Below are 15714 nucleotides of genomic sequence, written 5' to 3'. Positions count from 1 at the left end.
GTGAGGTTTATTTATTTGAACGTGACTTTCAGCTTGGACAGTATTTTTATATCCATTATCTAAGCCCTCATTTGCCTGGCAGGCTGGGAGGGCCCTTGTCCTGAGTTATTAAATGCACTATGGTAGATAACTGTGCACTGCCCACTTTCTGCACTTGCAATACACATGAATTAAGATTTTCCAAATAAAATATTTCATCTTTTACAGGGCTGCCAAAGCCAGTCTGGAAAATAGCGAGTTTATGCAACCTGTTTCTGTGAGCTCTATGTGCTGTGCGCAGCAACAGCCGGACTGAAAACCCCACTGCGCTGCCTGGAAAGTTCCAGGGCAGAAAATAAAAGGTTGGTGGCATCCAACAAGCGATGACTGAGCAAGTCAGAGGCTGCGTTTCCAAGAGCAGGGAAGCATGCAGGCAGCAGCGACAGCCTCCCCTCCCTCAGCATCCAACACTCCCCACCCGGCTGCACTGGCCACACAAAATAAATGTTGCTCCTCGTCATTAAATTAACTGCAACATCCCAAACAGCATCCCGGTCCAGACACAAATGCAGCATCGCGGGCCCACCTCTGACCAAAATCCTTGCAGAATGTTTCTCTTACGTGTCCAAAGGGATCCAGGTGGTTGTTGGTGAGCTTCAGCTTCTGAAAGGACACCAGCTGCCGCATCCAGTGCGCTCCGGTGGCCGGCGAGTCGGGGTGCACATACAGCCGCCCCGGCATGGCCGGCTCTGCCTTCCCAGCCACCATCCTGCAAACACAGCAGTTACAGACCCTGTCACTCAGCAGCCATCACCACCCCGAACGTAGGACAGGGGTTTGTCCGTGAACCCAACCCAACAACCCTCCCGCCAGGTCTGGGGAGGCTCGTGAGGTTTTGGGGCTCCTGGTTTCAGCATCGTAGGCCAGCAGAGTGACCCCAGCTCTGCTCCTTCAAGAACTCTACACACAATTGTGTTGGCCTTGGTCAAGGTGGAAATCTCCTCTGGGTTTTTGCATGAAGGCTTCAAAAGCCATTTTGCAAGGGGAGATGGTCCCACACAGTTCCCCAGGAGAAGGCACCTGGTGCAGGACCGGACACGGGTGTGGGTGTACCCTCTGCAGCTGCGCGGGGCTCTGGTGGCCCCGGCCAGCAGCAGCTTGGGGACAAGGAGCTGCTGCCCCCCCTGGAGCTGTGTGCTGCCCCCCAACACCAGCCCGCATGGACCCGCTTAATTGCAACTCCCCCATTACTGAGCATTGTTCCCCTCTTAGAAAAAAATAAATAACAGCAATATTATCAAAAACAACAGAGACTTTCCAGCGGCAATAAAATGAAAAGAGGAAACAGCTCTAGGGCTGGCAAAAGCTAAATTAAACAGACTTAACAACTATTCATCATCTCGGGCTTAATGGTTAAAACACAAAGTGGCCGCCGTGCTGTGGAGCCCTCAGTCCGCTCTCACCCAGCGGCACCCCAGGACAAAAGCGAGTAGAAAAGGGAGTTTTTTAAAACTAGAGCAGCCCTAATGTGCAAGTAAATTATTACAGTTTTATAGGATGTCACCAGGCTCGTTCCCATTAAGACGACTGTGAAGTTTTCCATTGCTTGTCTTTTCACCGGGCAGCAGTTGGTGGAAGGGTTTGGGAAAAGCACAGGGAATGGTTGTGGTGTGAGAGGCTGCTGGGCATATTTGGGGTAAAAACCAGAAGAGAAAACAAGATGCTTCCTTTGTCAGAAAGCAAAAATCGTAGCTGTCTCTCGGGTAACTAACTTTACTATCAAAGGCACAGGGAGGAATAAGAGAAGAGAACTCTGGAGGAAGAATACAAGAAAAAACCCTCTGAGTTGGATCTGGCACTGGACTGTGATGGGAACATCACTGCTCCCTTCGACTGCAGGACCAGCGTGGCAGAACCAGGGCTTTGAGCAAACCACCCCACGTTTTGCTTTATAGCTCATCTCCTAAAAGCAAAATATTACTATAGAGGAAAAGAATTTAAAGCTTTTCTTGACTCACATAGATACCTAATTTTTACAGCCAAAATGGATAATTAGATCATCTGGTCCAGCCTCTAGTATAACACAGATTGCGGCTTTACCCTCCTACATCCACACATGGCCAGACAAACTAGGCATCTCCTCTGAGAGGACATCCAGCCTTGTGCGCTTTGGAAATGAACAGTCCAGCACCTCCGTTAGCAGTTTGATCCAGCACTTAATCACCCAGCCTGTTAAGAATATTTTAGTTTCTATTTGTCTGGTTTTAACTTCCAGCCATTGGCTCTTGTACCTATCTCTGCTCCATGAAAGAGAGCTCTGGGATGTTGGCATCCCTTCCATGGGAAGATATGTATGTTGGTTTCTGAGTTTGCACAGCAAACAGTCGATCCAATTGCAATTCTCTTATGAATTTTGAAAAATAAATAAATAAAAAGGCAAACAGAAATGTTCTCTTACCATTTATTGTCACAGAATTTATACCGGTGGTCATCAGCCGGGACGATATCAATCAACAAGATGTACTTTGTCTTGGGGTTCATTCCGGTCACTTTAACCTTGTAACTAGGAAACATCCTCCTTAGGAAAAGCAAAGGGTTAACATGTTAGTGAGAGACCTGGGGAAGTGCTGGAACTGATGGAAACTTGGAGCAGCGCCCCAAAAGGCAGATCCACCATGTGCTGAATTCACGCTAGGACAAATATATACGTCACCTGAATTAAATGCACCCTTTCCAGAGCATGGGCTGCACAAGGCTAGTGTAAAAATGGAGCACAAATATGGCTGAGGGTATAGAGAGGGGCGTTATGGGCCAGTGCCAGGAAAAGCTGGGTGTGGAGAAAGATATTGGGGGGTCAACACATCCCTTCTTACAGGAGGCTTGGACAGGGAGCCCTCACTGCTCCAGGAGGCTTATGGCAGCCTCAAAAATGCATGTTTCTCATTGCCATGAGTGTGCATGAAAGTCATGAGATCTCACTATACTCCAGAAGAAACTGAGTACACGCAGTTCCCAGTTCCCCCTTTCACATATTCCAAATGTCCACAACACCACGTCCCACCATGTCATCAAGCTGTATTCCCTTCAACAGACTGAAAACTGAGGGTTAGTGAAGCCCGCGGGGCAGACTAAGAGTTAAATCCTGCCATGGTGTGGACGGCCACTGCTCCTCTGGCCTTCCCGAACTTCCCAAATTCACAGCACACCCTTGAAGTTGAACTTGTTTGAGCCAGGAGCACCGCAGAGCTCTGCGCTGAAAATATGCCCATCGCACAGATTCACCATCGACTTTAGCACCCAACACCAAGCAGGGAATGTCACATAAACCCATTTATCATGAAAGAATATTTTTATGTCTCTACATAACTAAAGAATCTTGGAAATATCAAAGAATATTTTTAGTAAAGCTATGGCCATGGAACCAGTATATACCATCACTGTCCGGTCTCGCAATCCAAGGGAGGTGGCCCTGGTGGGTACAGCACTGCCATGGGCTTCCTGAGCCCTGGAGCCGGGATTTGCAGGATCAGGCACTTCACGTCCTCTGAGCAACTATTTTCTTGGCTCCATCTTCCCAACCTCCTCCTCAATGCAGTAAAAATAATAAGTCACTTGAGCAAACCAGCTCACCACAGCCTTCAAGCAACCAGCCAGAGCAGAAAATTCTCCTTTCCACCAGCGTAAGGGGACGGAGGATGAGAATTGCTACATCCTGGAGCCATTCTAATTACGCTAATTAATAGAGGCCCAAATTCTAATGTTGTTTCTCTATGAGACATCGAGGCCACCTCGCTCCCCCACTGTATCCCTCCTCTCCCCATGCGTTGCCGCCGCGTCCGGCCGCATTAGCCCAGATCTGCAGCACCATTTTGTCGCTGCGTGGGGAGAAGGCAACAAAATGGGCCCTGTTCGAAATAATTTCAATTGACTCTTTTAACCGCCCTGCATAAATTCCAGATGTTTACCATGTAATTAGCCAGGACTAAAAAGGGGTGGTTTACCAATGTCCGTATTTGATTTTCATTCATAAACTCTGCACTCCTCTTAACCTTGTCCTCCTACAGGTAAGCACCTGGATAAATACAGTAGGACATTTCAATTTGCGAATACACAGCCCAATTCACACATTGAAAAAAATTGCATAAGGAATCCAATCTGAATGCCAAGACTTTTTTTTTTTTAAATTAGGCCTTAAAATTACATTCAAAAATGAAACAAAAAAAGAGGAGGAATTGATTAAAAACCAGAAATGAGATGGATACTGTTTGACAGTTACTGTGCCGTACCAGGCAAACGTTCTGCATCAGGGACTTTTATAACATCTAGCTTCTGAATTTCATTTTTTCCTCAATCATTTCATTTACTGTAGCACATCCAAGCTGCTAAAGTAGCCCGACTGATATATTGTAAATGTTAAGTGCTTTTTTAATGGCGTTTAAAATTAAGCTTCAGCATATGGAGTTCATATAGCATGGACATGCCTGAGTTTATAATGTTCTTTAGTATAGCCCTCTAAAATAAATACAAAGAGCCAAAGTACTACCATAACATATACAGTTGAAATTCTTTAAGGATAACAAATGGGGGCTCGCATCTGATTGAAGGTGTTGCTTAACTTGCAAACCGCTCGGTATCTCGCAGTGGTAGCGTTGTGCTCCGCGGTCGGCAGACCCAGCTACAACCCAGTTTGCCAACTCTCCACATTCTTTTCCAGAAATACATGGGGTAGATTTTAGTAATTTGGCTGCGCAGAGACATTTCATCATTATTATTAGCTGCCACATTTTGGTCTTTAAAAAAAAAAAAAGAGAGAATATGCAACTAATGTGCTGTCCAGGGACTTGTCAGTTTAATTTTCTTAATGAAAACATATTTCCAAACCCCTTGGCAGATGCTCGTTTAGTAAATATCTCTTCGCAGTACGATACAAACGCGGGTTGCGCGTTTCTGGTGGGAAGGCATGACAAATGGAAAAGCCGGTTCCAAGACAATGCAGTCATAGACTTTCAATTTAAAAAAAAAAAAAAGGGAAAGAAAGCACCTAATATCATGTCCTGGCCCTTATTCAATGTCCCGTTTGAAAGAAGGGAGTAGAAAACCAGGGTGGAGGCGCGAGGCTGCACCAGCCCTGCCCGAGAGTGGGGCCGTGCCTACAGTGGGTCTATACAGCTCCCCGGCAGCCCTGGGAAGGGGCCAAAAACCTGCCTGCTTCCCCAAATTTACTACAGGTCAATGAACCTCCTCACAGCCACGGGCCCTCCGCTCAGTAGTAGCTTTGCATAACTCTGCCAAATCTCTGCAGGCGGGAGCGCTGGGGCGGATGGGCGGCTCCGCAGAGGATGCTTCGTTTCGGCCAGCTTTCCCTGACAATAGTTTGCTTCATCATCTATTGCTCGGGGACCAGCAGCGGCAGAAAAATAACCCAGCGCTGCAATTAAAAACTTGCCAACGTCTTGTCAAGCTCTGGGAAAGCTCAGCCTGGCTCTGGTGGGAGGTCTGAAGCAAGATCCGGGCAGACCTGCATTTTACCCACCCTCCTTCCCGCCACCGCGCACAGCTCCAAACTGAGTGGGAGCTTTGCTGTGGGAAACTGGTTAAAAAGATGGGGAATTTGGGGCTTCCCGGAGAGCACGTCCGAGCAGGCAGCATTGGATTCCCAGTGACAGCTCCTGTGCCCACAGCAGCTGCTGTGGCTGCGCAATCGGGGAAGCTCAGCCAGGTTAAGAACTGGGTACATGTGCAGCACAGGATAAACCAACTATTAGGTGAAGTTTAAGCCACCAGTAATCGGGAGATTAAAAGCAGCAATTCCCAGCCTCATCATCTTTTGTTCAGACCCAAAGCTCAGTCAGACACAGTGTCCTGGGGCTGCAGCAAACACCCTGAACATGCAAAAGCCACAGCCTGGGGTGGGGAAGTCCAGGACCAGACCAATTTCTTCCCCTTTATGCTCATTTTTTTTCAAGCCACACTCAGTGCAACAGCTGCAACAACATGGGGCAGCCCCACATCTCCCCTCTGATGCACAGGGAACACAGCACAAGCAGCCAAGCATCAGCCCCGACAGCCCATTCTGCAAACCCCACTTCTGGCCACGTTCAAAACCCACTGCTCCCTCCAGTTCAAGCCAGTGACCAAGGGACCATACAGACTCCTCAGAACCATCCTGCTGGTCTCCTATGCTCCTCAAAGCTGGGTTTAGTGGCTCAGACATGCACATTTCCAGCTACCTCCCCGCACAGCACAGCCACGATGCTGCTGTGGAATGGCAACACCTCCCACTGCCCTTCAGAAAGGAAAACGTATACAAGGTTTTACATTCACCTGAGAAAGCTGCCCTCAAAAAGCAATCACAGGAGAAAGGACTTTGTGCCTCACTCCTGTGCAAGTGAGACATCTGATACGGCATTAAAATAGCACAATCTGGCACCCCGGGGCTGAAGCACAGGGTGATCCATGGGGAGGGCAGAGGGGCTGAGCGCGATGCTGGGGACCAGGGTGGCAGGAGCAGGGCTGGCGTCACCGGGCCGGGGCACAGCACCGCCACAGCCCCGGCTAAACCCTTCCCCACAGCGCTGTGCAGATGAAATGTAGCAAAAACAGTAAAAGTCAGGAAAATAAACAAGCAGCACAATTCTGTAGCCCTCCCAAGCTTCAAAGATGATGTGCGAGTGAATTATTTGTTCTGATAATGAAGCAGTCATTGCTTAGCTAAGTTTATGCTAGGCACATTTTATCTCTACATGATATTCACAAATTGTTTTAAAATGAACTGTTAGAATAAGCATCTCTTGTTTATTTATTTATTCTATTACCATCAAATCCCCTTAACCATGGAGCAGTTACTGACACGGAGCCAAAGCTTCTATTATGTTCAAACAAAGTTTAATTAATGTGTAATTGGTCGGTTGGATTTGGAAGCGAGTGATAAGAGGAAAGCTTTGCTTTCATTTGGGGCAGCAGTTCCCAGCCTTTCGGGCTCTCCAGGCTTGGCCACTTTGTGGGCATCTTACTTGTGTTTATCCCCGTGTGAGCAGCCCTGGTTGGTTCCGGAGAGACAAGAGACTGCAAGGCTTCCAGAGCCAATAAAGTGTTATTTTTTGGGCAGGGGACAGCAATCCAGTGCAGCCAGAAAAGCCAAGAGCATCAGAGCTGATCAAAGCACTCATCTGAGCACCAGCACCCCATGTCATGCTGCAGCTGGAACCTGTGTGTCCTGGGGACACTGGCTCATGTCGTGGTACCGCTGGGTGATGAGGCGGCCTCTGCAAACCCCTCGGTCCTCAACACCCTCCTGATCACAAGGATTTGATCTGACCTTCCTTGCTCAGATGCACAGTTACTTTCTCATGTTCCTCCTGATGCGTTAGCTGGGAAGGGGTTTTTGTGACCAGCATGCAGGGAAGTCACAGGGAACCCACCTGGTGTTTCCACAGAGAAAACTGCATGGAAGCAAAACACACAGATCCCACGGGGGCAACACAAGCCATGTCCTCATCAAAGGCTGTCAGCGCTCTCTGAATCCACGGGAATGCGTGGACTAGTGCTCACCGCATGTCCCTGTGGTGTGGAAGGTGGTTCAGATACCACTAACCACTTCTGTCCATTCAAGGGGTCAAAATGTCCCACAGCCCTTCAGCAGCTCGGCAGCTGAAGTCCTGATTTCAAAAGGAGTTTTGATAAGACAAAAGATTCCCAACAACAGACAGTGATTTTACAATCCTTGATTTTGGGGTGGTCAAATCAAGACACAGCTGGATTTTCAGAAGCTCCTGTGTGGTGCTATCAGAAAAGGAGATGCTTAGAGCATATCAGGTTGTCAATGTATCAGAAAATAAAACAAGAAATCACTCAACATCTTGGCTAACAAGCTGTAGAATGGCTGAAAGAGCACCTTCTCAGAAGCTCTTGGGCATGCAGAGATGCCTCCAGCAATGGTTTCAAGGCACCGAAACAGACAACGTGCCTACATCCCTGATAACGACTAACGTGGCCCCAAATTCTTCTTGAGAACTGGCCATGGCTGCTTAAGGATCCTTCGCCTCATCTCCATTGTTAGCAGGGAAAGGAATGGTGTGCAGAGGCTTCAAGAACCACGTTTCCATTCTGATGACCCTTGTTCTTTTTTCTAATTTCCCTTCTTTTTGACAAGTATTTCTTCCACTGACTTAACGCATCTTTAAAAATAATATTATCTGGGGCAGATTAAAACAAATTTGGAGATGTCAGCTGTTTCTTTTAGCCTTTTAAATGGCATTTCCTTTTTGATAGATTCTTGCTTTCAGAAAATACTTTAAAGAGATCAAAGAGTTTTTCAACAGGGTCCCATTTTCCCAGTGTATCCTAACCCTCGGTCCCTTATTTCTCTTATCACCCACGCCACTCCACTATGACGCTCTGTATACAAAGTAAGAGCAGTTAACTTTGAAGTGCTGGATTAGCCCATGCCAGATCCTTGCCTCAGAATAACAAACAATACAGGTTCAACAGGAGTTCTCATCAGTAGTTCATTTTTCAGCCCCAAATTCACTGTCACTAACACAAGCAACATTGAACTCTCAGTCTATGGACAGATAGGAGAGATTTATCTGGTGGCAAGACCATGACCTAGTGATGAGAAGGTCAGACAGTTAAGGGATTTTTATATTTTGGAATGGTGAGGTTGTCTTTTTTTCTTCTGGCTAGCGCATCTCATTTTTAAATAAAACATTGTTTCTCACATACTTGAGAACTTGGTGAGCTGGATGGCTGCTTTCATGGTCTAGAGACAGTTCCTCTCTTTGCCCCGCGGTAACTTGAAACACAGGCAGGCTTCTTGCCACGGTGCTTTCATTTTGCCATCAGTGAAGCTGAGCAGAAAAGGTCCCAACAAGCCGGTGGACAGGAGAGGCGAGTGCCATCACCCTCTGGGGACACCAGCAGCACTGCCCCCGGTGCCAGGCCACGCACCGGCTCATCGGTGCAGAGCAGGACACGATCCACAGCCCCTGTGCCTGGGAGCCTTCAACTTAGAGCCCAGTCAATGGTGGGAGATCTTTCCCAGCTGGTCTGGGCTTGATAAAACCCTTCCCTGCAACCCTGGCCAGCTGCAGCTTAAGGATGAGCGGTCAAAGTTTGGGAACACCCTTAACCACGAGCATCCCGTGTCTTTAACAAACCAAAAGCAAGGATTGCTGTTTGAAGAGAGAAGCGTATTAAGAACTCAAATCCCATCCTTGCCCTACTCGGTGTGCACGTGCTCTGTCTTCCTTGCCAAAGCTGTCGACATCCTGAGCAGCACAGCCAAGAGCCATTGGAGTCTGCTCCTGCTCCTCGCTCCCAAAGTAGGAGTTTGCCCCAACAGGGTAATTCCAGGACCCTGAATTTAGGACTAAGCAGATCAAACATTCCTTAAATATCTACTTTATTTTCCAAGTTTTAAATTGATGGCTCACATTCCATTGCTGATCTCAGATATTAAGGTTTGCTTTTGGATCAAAACCCTTTAGCAGAGATTCTTGTAGCTGCCTCAAAAGATTCTGGACAAATATTTCCCTTTAATTGTAATGAGAACTGGGCATCCATATGCCCCGCAGAGCCATGGAAAATTTAACTTTTAAAAGATTATTCACAGAGGAAAGCTGCAGCAGCTTAGCCAAAGCATTTATACTTCTTCAGACCTTGATGTCCTAAAAAACTAGTTTTATTTTGGTTTACTAAAGTTGATTAGGAACAGATTTTTTTTTAAACTGAAATAAGCCACTTTTAAAATGAAACTTGAACATCTAAAGGAGGTTTGCATCTTTTCCACATATGCAAGCTGCTTTATTGTTGTGGGGTTTTTTTCTGCACAGTATTTTCCTACCTATACTTCTTAAAACCTGTTACCATAAAGGCTGAAGCTGTCTTTCTACCTGTGCACATCCTGCATTCCAGCCAAAACTCCGTTTCAGTATCCCAAGCCTCCTGTTCGCATCACTGGGGTGGTTGTTCTACCACAGAAGAATTACATAGTATTTTCTCTTCCATAACTGTTCAAGAAAATGTGACCAAACACCCTGTCATTTGGTATTTTTTACTGATTAGCCATGAGCTGCATCAGATGGTTTGTTTCTGGCAGTATCTGCAGAGAAACTGCAATGCTGCAAAGACTGGCACCTTGGAAAAACTAGGGATCAGCTAGAGCTAAATAAAACTAACAGAAAGAAAGAAGTCCTTAGCTAGGAAGACTGTGTATGCAAAGATTAACTTCCTGCAGAAATAAGGTTTGGAATATGAGATTTCATGAAGAATGGCGGGAGACAAAGTATGGTTTGCCGCAAGGTAAAAAAAATATATATGTATGCACACATCATTTTTTTTTGTTAAATAATAGCACATAAGAGCAAAAAAATGACGTTAGGGAGCAAGATTTATAATGAATTCTCTCGTTTGCTTTTGCTTTACCCACCCCTCACACGACTTCATGAGCACGGAACCCCTGAACCCCGCGGGAAAGGTTTGAGCCTTGCTAGGACAGGCTGCGCAAAGCCCGACCCGCACATCCAGAGCTACGGGAGGAATTCAGACGTACACCTGCATCTCCAGTACACCCTGTCCCCTTTATCATCATCTAAATTGCTTTTATTAGTTCGATTCAATAGCACCTCCCCGCCTGGAAAATGCCTTTTGTTGTTTGTGTTTCTTTAAGTAAATGGGAGAATTTGTGAACGATTATAGCCTTATTTATGAACACAGGCGTGCACGGCTCGGTGTGGGCGCTGGGCTTGTTCACGCTGCCCGGGAAGGCGACCCGGCTGCGCTGGGACCGGGAACCGGGAGCGGGAACCGGGAGCGGCCGGAGCCGCCGGGGCTCAGCGGGATGCGGCTGCCCGGGGAGCGATCCGGACCGGAGCCTCCCGAGCAGCGGGGTTTTCTCTGCAAACCCTGCCCTCCGAAAAAGCCGCTCTACAAAATGCCCCTGACAATGCTCAGCGCTCACAGAAATCACGCGTGACCGGTTTCCTTCTCGCCCCCCGTCCGGTTTAGGCAGCCCCGGGTACCCGCAAAGACGGAGCGAATTTTACACTCTACAGAACTCAGCCTTTAAAACGCAGCAACAAGAGCTCCGCTGAGGTAGAAATCAGTAATTAGAACAAACCTCACACAGGAGAAACAAGCAAAAGTTGTGATTTATGGGGCCCAGCGTGCCATCCTATGGGCGCTGCGATGGGCAGGATTTTATGTCTGAAGGAGGCGAGTGGTTTTATGCAAAGTTCAGGGAACTTTACTAACATAAACTTTTTATCTTTTGATGATCCTTTTAATATAAAATAATATCTTTTTTTTCCCTCCCACAACGAAACAGTCGAACATTAAAAAGATAGTGAGTGCATTTTAAAGATGTTTCCACTTTATAAATCAAGCTTTCTTGGCAACAACAGGATTTCTATTTCAATGCTGAGTTTGCTGTGTTCTCCTAATGTCTCCTACAGATCAGTCCTAAGAGGGAGTAATAATCCCCCAAAGTAATTCGCAGCCCTAAATTCTCGATAATTTATAGTTGGCTCGTTCTGTGGAGTTCTACAAAGAATGAAACAAATGACTCCCCCTCTCTCCCCCAACTAAGTTATCAATATTTGCCTTGTTTATACAAAAAGGCTATTTTACACCATTGCCATGGAATTAACGCTTCCGCTGAGCTTTACATTTCCTCTCCATTGAGTGAACTTGTCATTAAAGTAACTTCTTGTTGTTGTTGTTTGAAATTTAAAAATCGGGCTTCAATTTCTTTTCGTTTGTGCCCCTTGAGGTCAGACAGACCAACATTTAAGTTATTTCAACTAACTGCATTCCGGGGCATCTCTGTGCCTGCTGGGAGGGGGATTAGAGTCCTAATTAGTGCCCGCAATTAGCCGTTTTCCCTTTCCCCCCATCCCCAATGCTGAATGCAAGTGCATACAGATCTCCATTAACCATCAATTTTTATTTGGGTGAAGAGGAGGTTTATTATTGCTACTCTTTCTTTAAATAGCGTGGGTAAAATAAAATCTGCACGAAGTAATAATACTAATTTCGTTATTTGCATTACAATGAAGGACATAGTCCCGAATTTTGGCTGCCTTGGTCTCCGCACGGACGCGAGTGGCTCAGTCTGGCACTCGGTGAGAACGAAGAGATTATAGCGATCGCAGGATTTAAATCGTTCGATTTGGTTTTTTTTCTGCCGTTCTCATGCTAATTATTTAGTGCATCTTTGCTTTTGGGGCTGCTGGAGAGCCCGGCCCAGGACCGCGGGTCCCGGCTGCGGTCCCGCCGAATGGGCTCCAGGGCTGGGGAGCCTTTGGAATCAGTGCTAACACGGATAAACATACTGCGCTTTATCTTGAAACCATTTGCAGTTGGACACGGAGAAAAGAAACGGAGTAACTCTTGTGTTTCATCAGCATTTCAGCCATTAGAAATATATATATATATACATATATATAAATAAAATGCTGTTAGCTCGGTAGTGCTGTATTCATTTTTACAAACGGAGAACTTAGCTTGATAACTTAAAAAACAAAGTTTAGTACATCCTGGAGTCAATCCCCCCCATCCCCTCAGTCCCATCTGCATGCTCCTGAAAGGTGACTACGTGTGCACTGCCAGCTCCACTGGACAAAGAATGTGGGACTGAGCCCTATACATATGGATTTGTTTAAACAATCCACGTTAAGACTTACAAAGAGATAACATGCACATTTGGGATGCTTAAGGTCTAGAATTTGGTAAAGATATTACACGTCCCGCACAGACACACTCAGATACTATAAATTAAGGGTGAAATATTTGAGGTCTTGATCCCCTAGTCTTAGCTGACTTAGGTAGCAGACCTATCAAAATGAATGCGGCTCTTCACATCAGTAGATGCTACAGAACGAGCCCTAAGATTTTATACACCAAAATGTAGCGTGATAAGGACAGAATTACCTGCACAATCGCTTCATAAATAGGCTAAATAGCAAACAAATTGAAGATCCCTGGGACATACACCGCCTCTCCAGGGGGACTAATGGGAATATCTTAGTTATTAGAGTAAAGCTTTCCTACACTGGCCAGCTGCTGGGGACAGGGAAAGGAGAGGGAAACCTCTCATCAGTCCCCAAATCCAAAGCCGAGGGCTGTGATCTGGGTCTCGCAGTGTGAGCAGCAAAGAGTGGAAAAAAGATCCACAAACACACACCCGAGCCCCCCGGGCTGCCCCGCACCAACGATCAGGGGCCACAGGGAAAAAGGACTGCAGAGGTACTGATTGTGGATTTTTTTTCCTGCCTTCTCCTCATTATTTGAGTGTTTCCCCGCCACGGCTCTCTAGGACGACATATTAATAAAATCAGCAATTGCAGGGCAGGCAGAGCCACACAGCTGCGTTAGAACTAAATGGATTTTAATACCTGAGTCTGGCAATATTTCCTCTCCAGCAGCAGCGATGCAAGCCCACTGCCGCAGAAACCAAGGGCAGATATTTCAGTGCCCACAGCGGGAGCTGGTTGGTTTTGTTGGGAACCATCTGACTCCTGAGCCGGTGATGGTCTGAGGTTTAATTCTGGTGGTTAATTTTCTGATATGAATTGTGCCATCACCTGAGCAGCCCGGGTGGGAACAGAGCCCTGAGAAGGCACAGGGACGTGTTCCCGGGGAAGCAAAGCTCCTGCGAGCTCTTGGGCTTCCTCTGCCCAGGCCTGGGTGTGCACACTGAGCGGGTTCAGATTTACTAAAAAACATTGTTTGCAAGACAAGGCAGAATTTTTTCTCCACACCTACCAAGATAAAAGTGGTACCTGTCTCTCTTTCAGTTTTGAGATACAAAGCATAACCTAAGCCTTCATATTGCTGAAACTTTGGTACAAAGTATCCCAGCACAAGTCTTACTGCACTGTACAGAAGAGAGGAGTGGGGGTTTCCTTTGTGGGAGACAAACAAAAATAAATCAAAATAAAAAAGGAGACCTACAATCATGCTAATGTTAATTAAAAAATTACCAAAGAGAATTGGGACTAAATATAGCAAATGACTCCACAACTGTTTCTTTCATCCACAGTCTCATTGCCACAAACACATGCACAGTTTACACCAGAAAAAAAATGGTCTTACTGAAATTGCAACCACAGTAATATGTTTTTTTAATGTAGCAGTCCTGCAAAACCCAGTCTTGACAAATATAATATTTCATACGAATCACAAGCAATACATATTCACGGGGAGTTTTCACTAACCTGCCTGCTTTGGTTATTATCATTTCGGTGCCAGCTTCATGAAATTTCTTCCATAGCTCCTTCTCATGGAGATAGACTTTGATATTTTCTATTGTCTGGAAAAAATAAAGATAATGAGAATAGCAAGGAATGACTGAGAAAACCCAGTAGAGGGGCTGAGAAGGGCCACGGGGCCGGGTGGCTGCGCACCCAGGCCCAGCACCGCAGCCGAGGCGCCGGACAAAGCCACCCCAGCGTCGGTCCTGCCTGTGCGGGAAGAGGATGGAGTCACAAAAATTCCACTGCCCTTTGCCAAAAATAAGAGAAACAAATCGAAGCCGGTTTTAATTGCAGACTTGCACATCCAGGCGGGACACTGCGGTGAAAGGGATTTTTTTTTCCTTTTTTTTTTTGTCTTTTTCTTTTTCGTAGGGGTTTCCGTGCCCCGATGGCGCGGACAGACCTCGCTGTCACCCTGTGGCTCCCAAAAGCCGGGGCCAGGAGCATCCGCAGGAACACCCGGATCCGCTGAGCAATGTGCGCGTCCAGGGCCGTGCTTTCTGCGCGGACCCGTCCCTTTCCGCGGGATGCCGAGGGCAACGCGGAGGCGCCGGGTGGGCACGGAGGCTGACGGCAGAGAAACCACCATGGGCCGAGAGGCTGTGGTCGGAGCCGGCGTTTTAATTACGGGGGAAAAAAACACAACGAAATCTACCGCCAGGCCGGATTCTGCTCGGGAGTAACGGCCGCGGCTCCGCGACCGGACGGGCCCCAATGACCGCGGGTCTGTGGCACTCGGGCTCGCCCTTCCCGACCTGCCGCACCCGATGGTGGGCGCAGGGCAGCCTGCTCTGCACGGGGGAAATAACATTAAAATAAAATGAAAGAAAAATGTGATTCCCTCGCAATTCCCCCCCAGTCGGGGTGGCGCGTAGAGCGAGGAGCTAAGCCGTCGGGCAGGACGCGGGGCCGGGCGGTGCGTACCTGCTCGGGGTCGGGGAGCTGCGGGCTGCTTAGCGGCGTGTTGCTCCCCCCGGCTACGCCGAGGACCGGGGAGCCGGCGGAGGAGTCCGCATGGCCGGCCGCGGGGGCTGTTGGAAACCCTTCCTCGGTTTCAGACAGGCTTTTCTCCTGGAGCATTTCCTTGGAGAGGAGAGAGTCGCACCGTTAGCTAGCAGCACCGGGAGGCACGTCCAGCCCCTGCCGGCCCCCCAGCACAGCCACCTGCGGGGTCAGGCCCTCCCGGCCCGGCCCGCGGTCTTTCTTCAGGCGGCAACACTCGGCGAGACTGGGACGTGACACCCCAGCCCCGGGGGAAAGCCGGGCCGGGACAGCCTGTCCCCGCGGGGGAGCCGCCTACGCGTGGCTGAGCCGCCGCTTGAGGCCCGGGCAGCTCATCTCAGATGTGGCCGCAGCCCCGACCCTTCCTTCTCCCCCCCGCTTTTTGCCATCGTGCGGGGCCGGTACCCGTCGGAGAGGGCAGCACGGCCCGGCCGGTCGCTCTGCCCCGTCCCGTCGGAGCTGCGGGGACTCCAGGGGC

The 15714-nt window shown here is 48.0% G+C and overlaps 1 protein-coding gene across 1 annotated transcript in view; it reads right to left on the bottom strand.

Moving 5' to 3' along the window:
- Positions 1-15314, bottom strand: part of TBX4 (T-box transcription factor 4) — a gene marked incomplete at both ends in the record, with an annotated part of 31076 nt that extends 15762 nt beyond the window's left edge. Inside the window, 4 exons of the mRNA XM_080357042.1 lie at positions 601-748; positions 2438-2557; positions 14196-14290; positions 15159-15314. Coding sequence (XP_080213168.1) covers positions 601-748; positions 2438-2557; positions 14196-14290; positions 15159-15314 — 519 coding nt within the window. The remainder of the gene's footprint in view (positions 1-600; positions 749-2437; positions 2558-14195; positions 14291-15158) is intronic.
- Positions 15315-15714: the final 400 nt, after the last annotated feature.

The sequence above is a fragment of the Nesoenas mayeri genome, assembly GCF_963082525.1.
Source record: "Nesoenas mayeri genome assembly, chromosome: 20".
NCBI classification, from domain to species: Eukaryota; Metazoa; Chordata; class Aves; order Columbiformes; family Columbidae; genus Nesoenas; species Nesoenas mayeri.
This window is presented reverse-complemented; position numbering and strand designations above follow the sequence as displayed.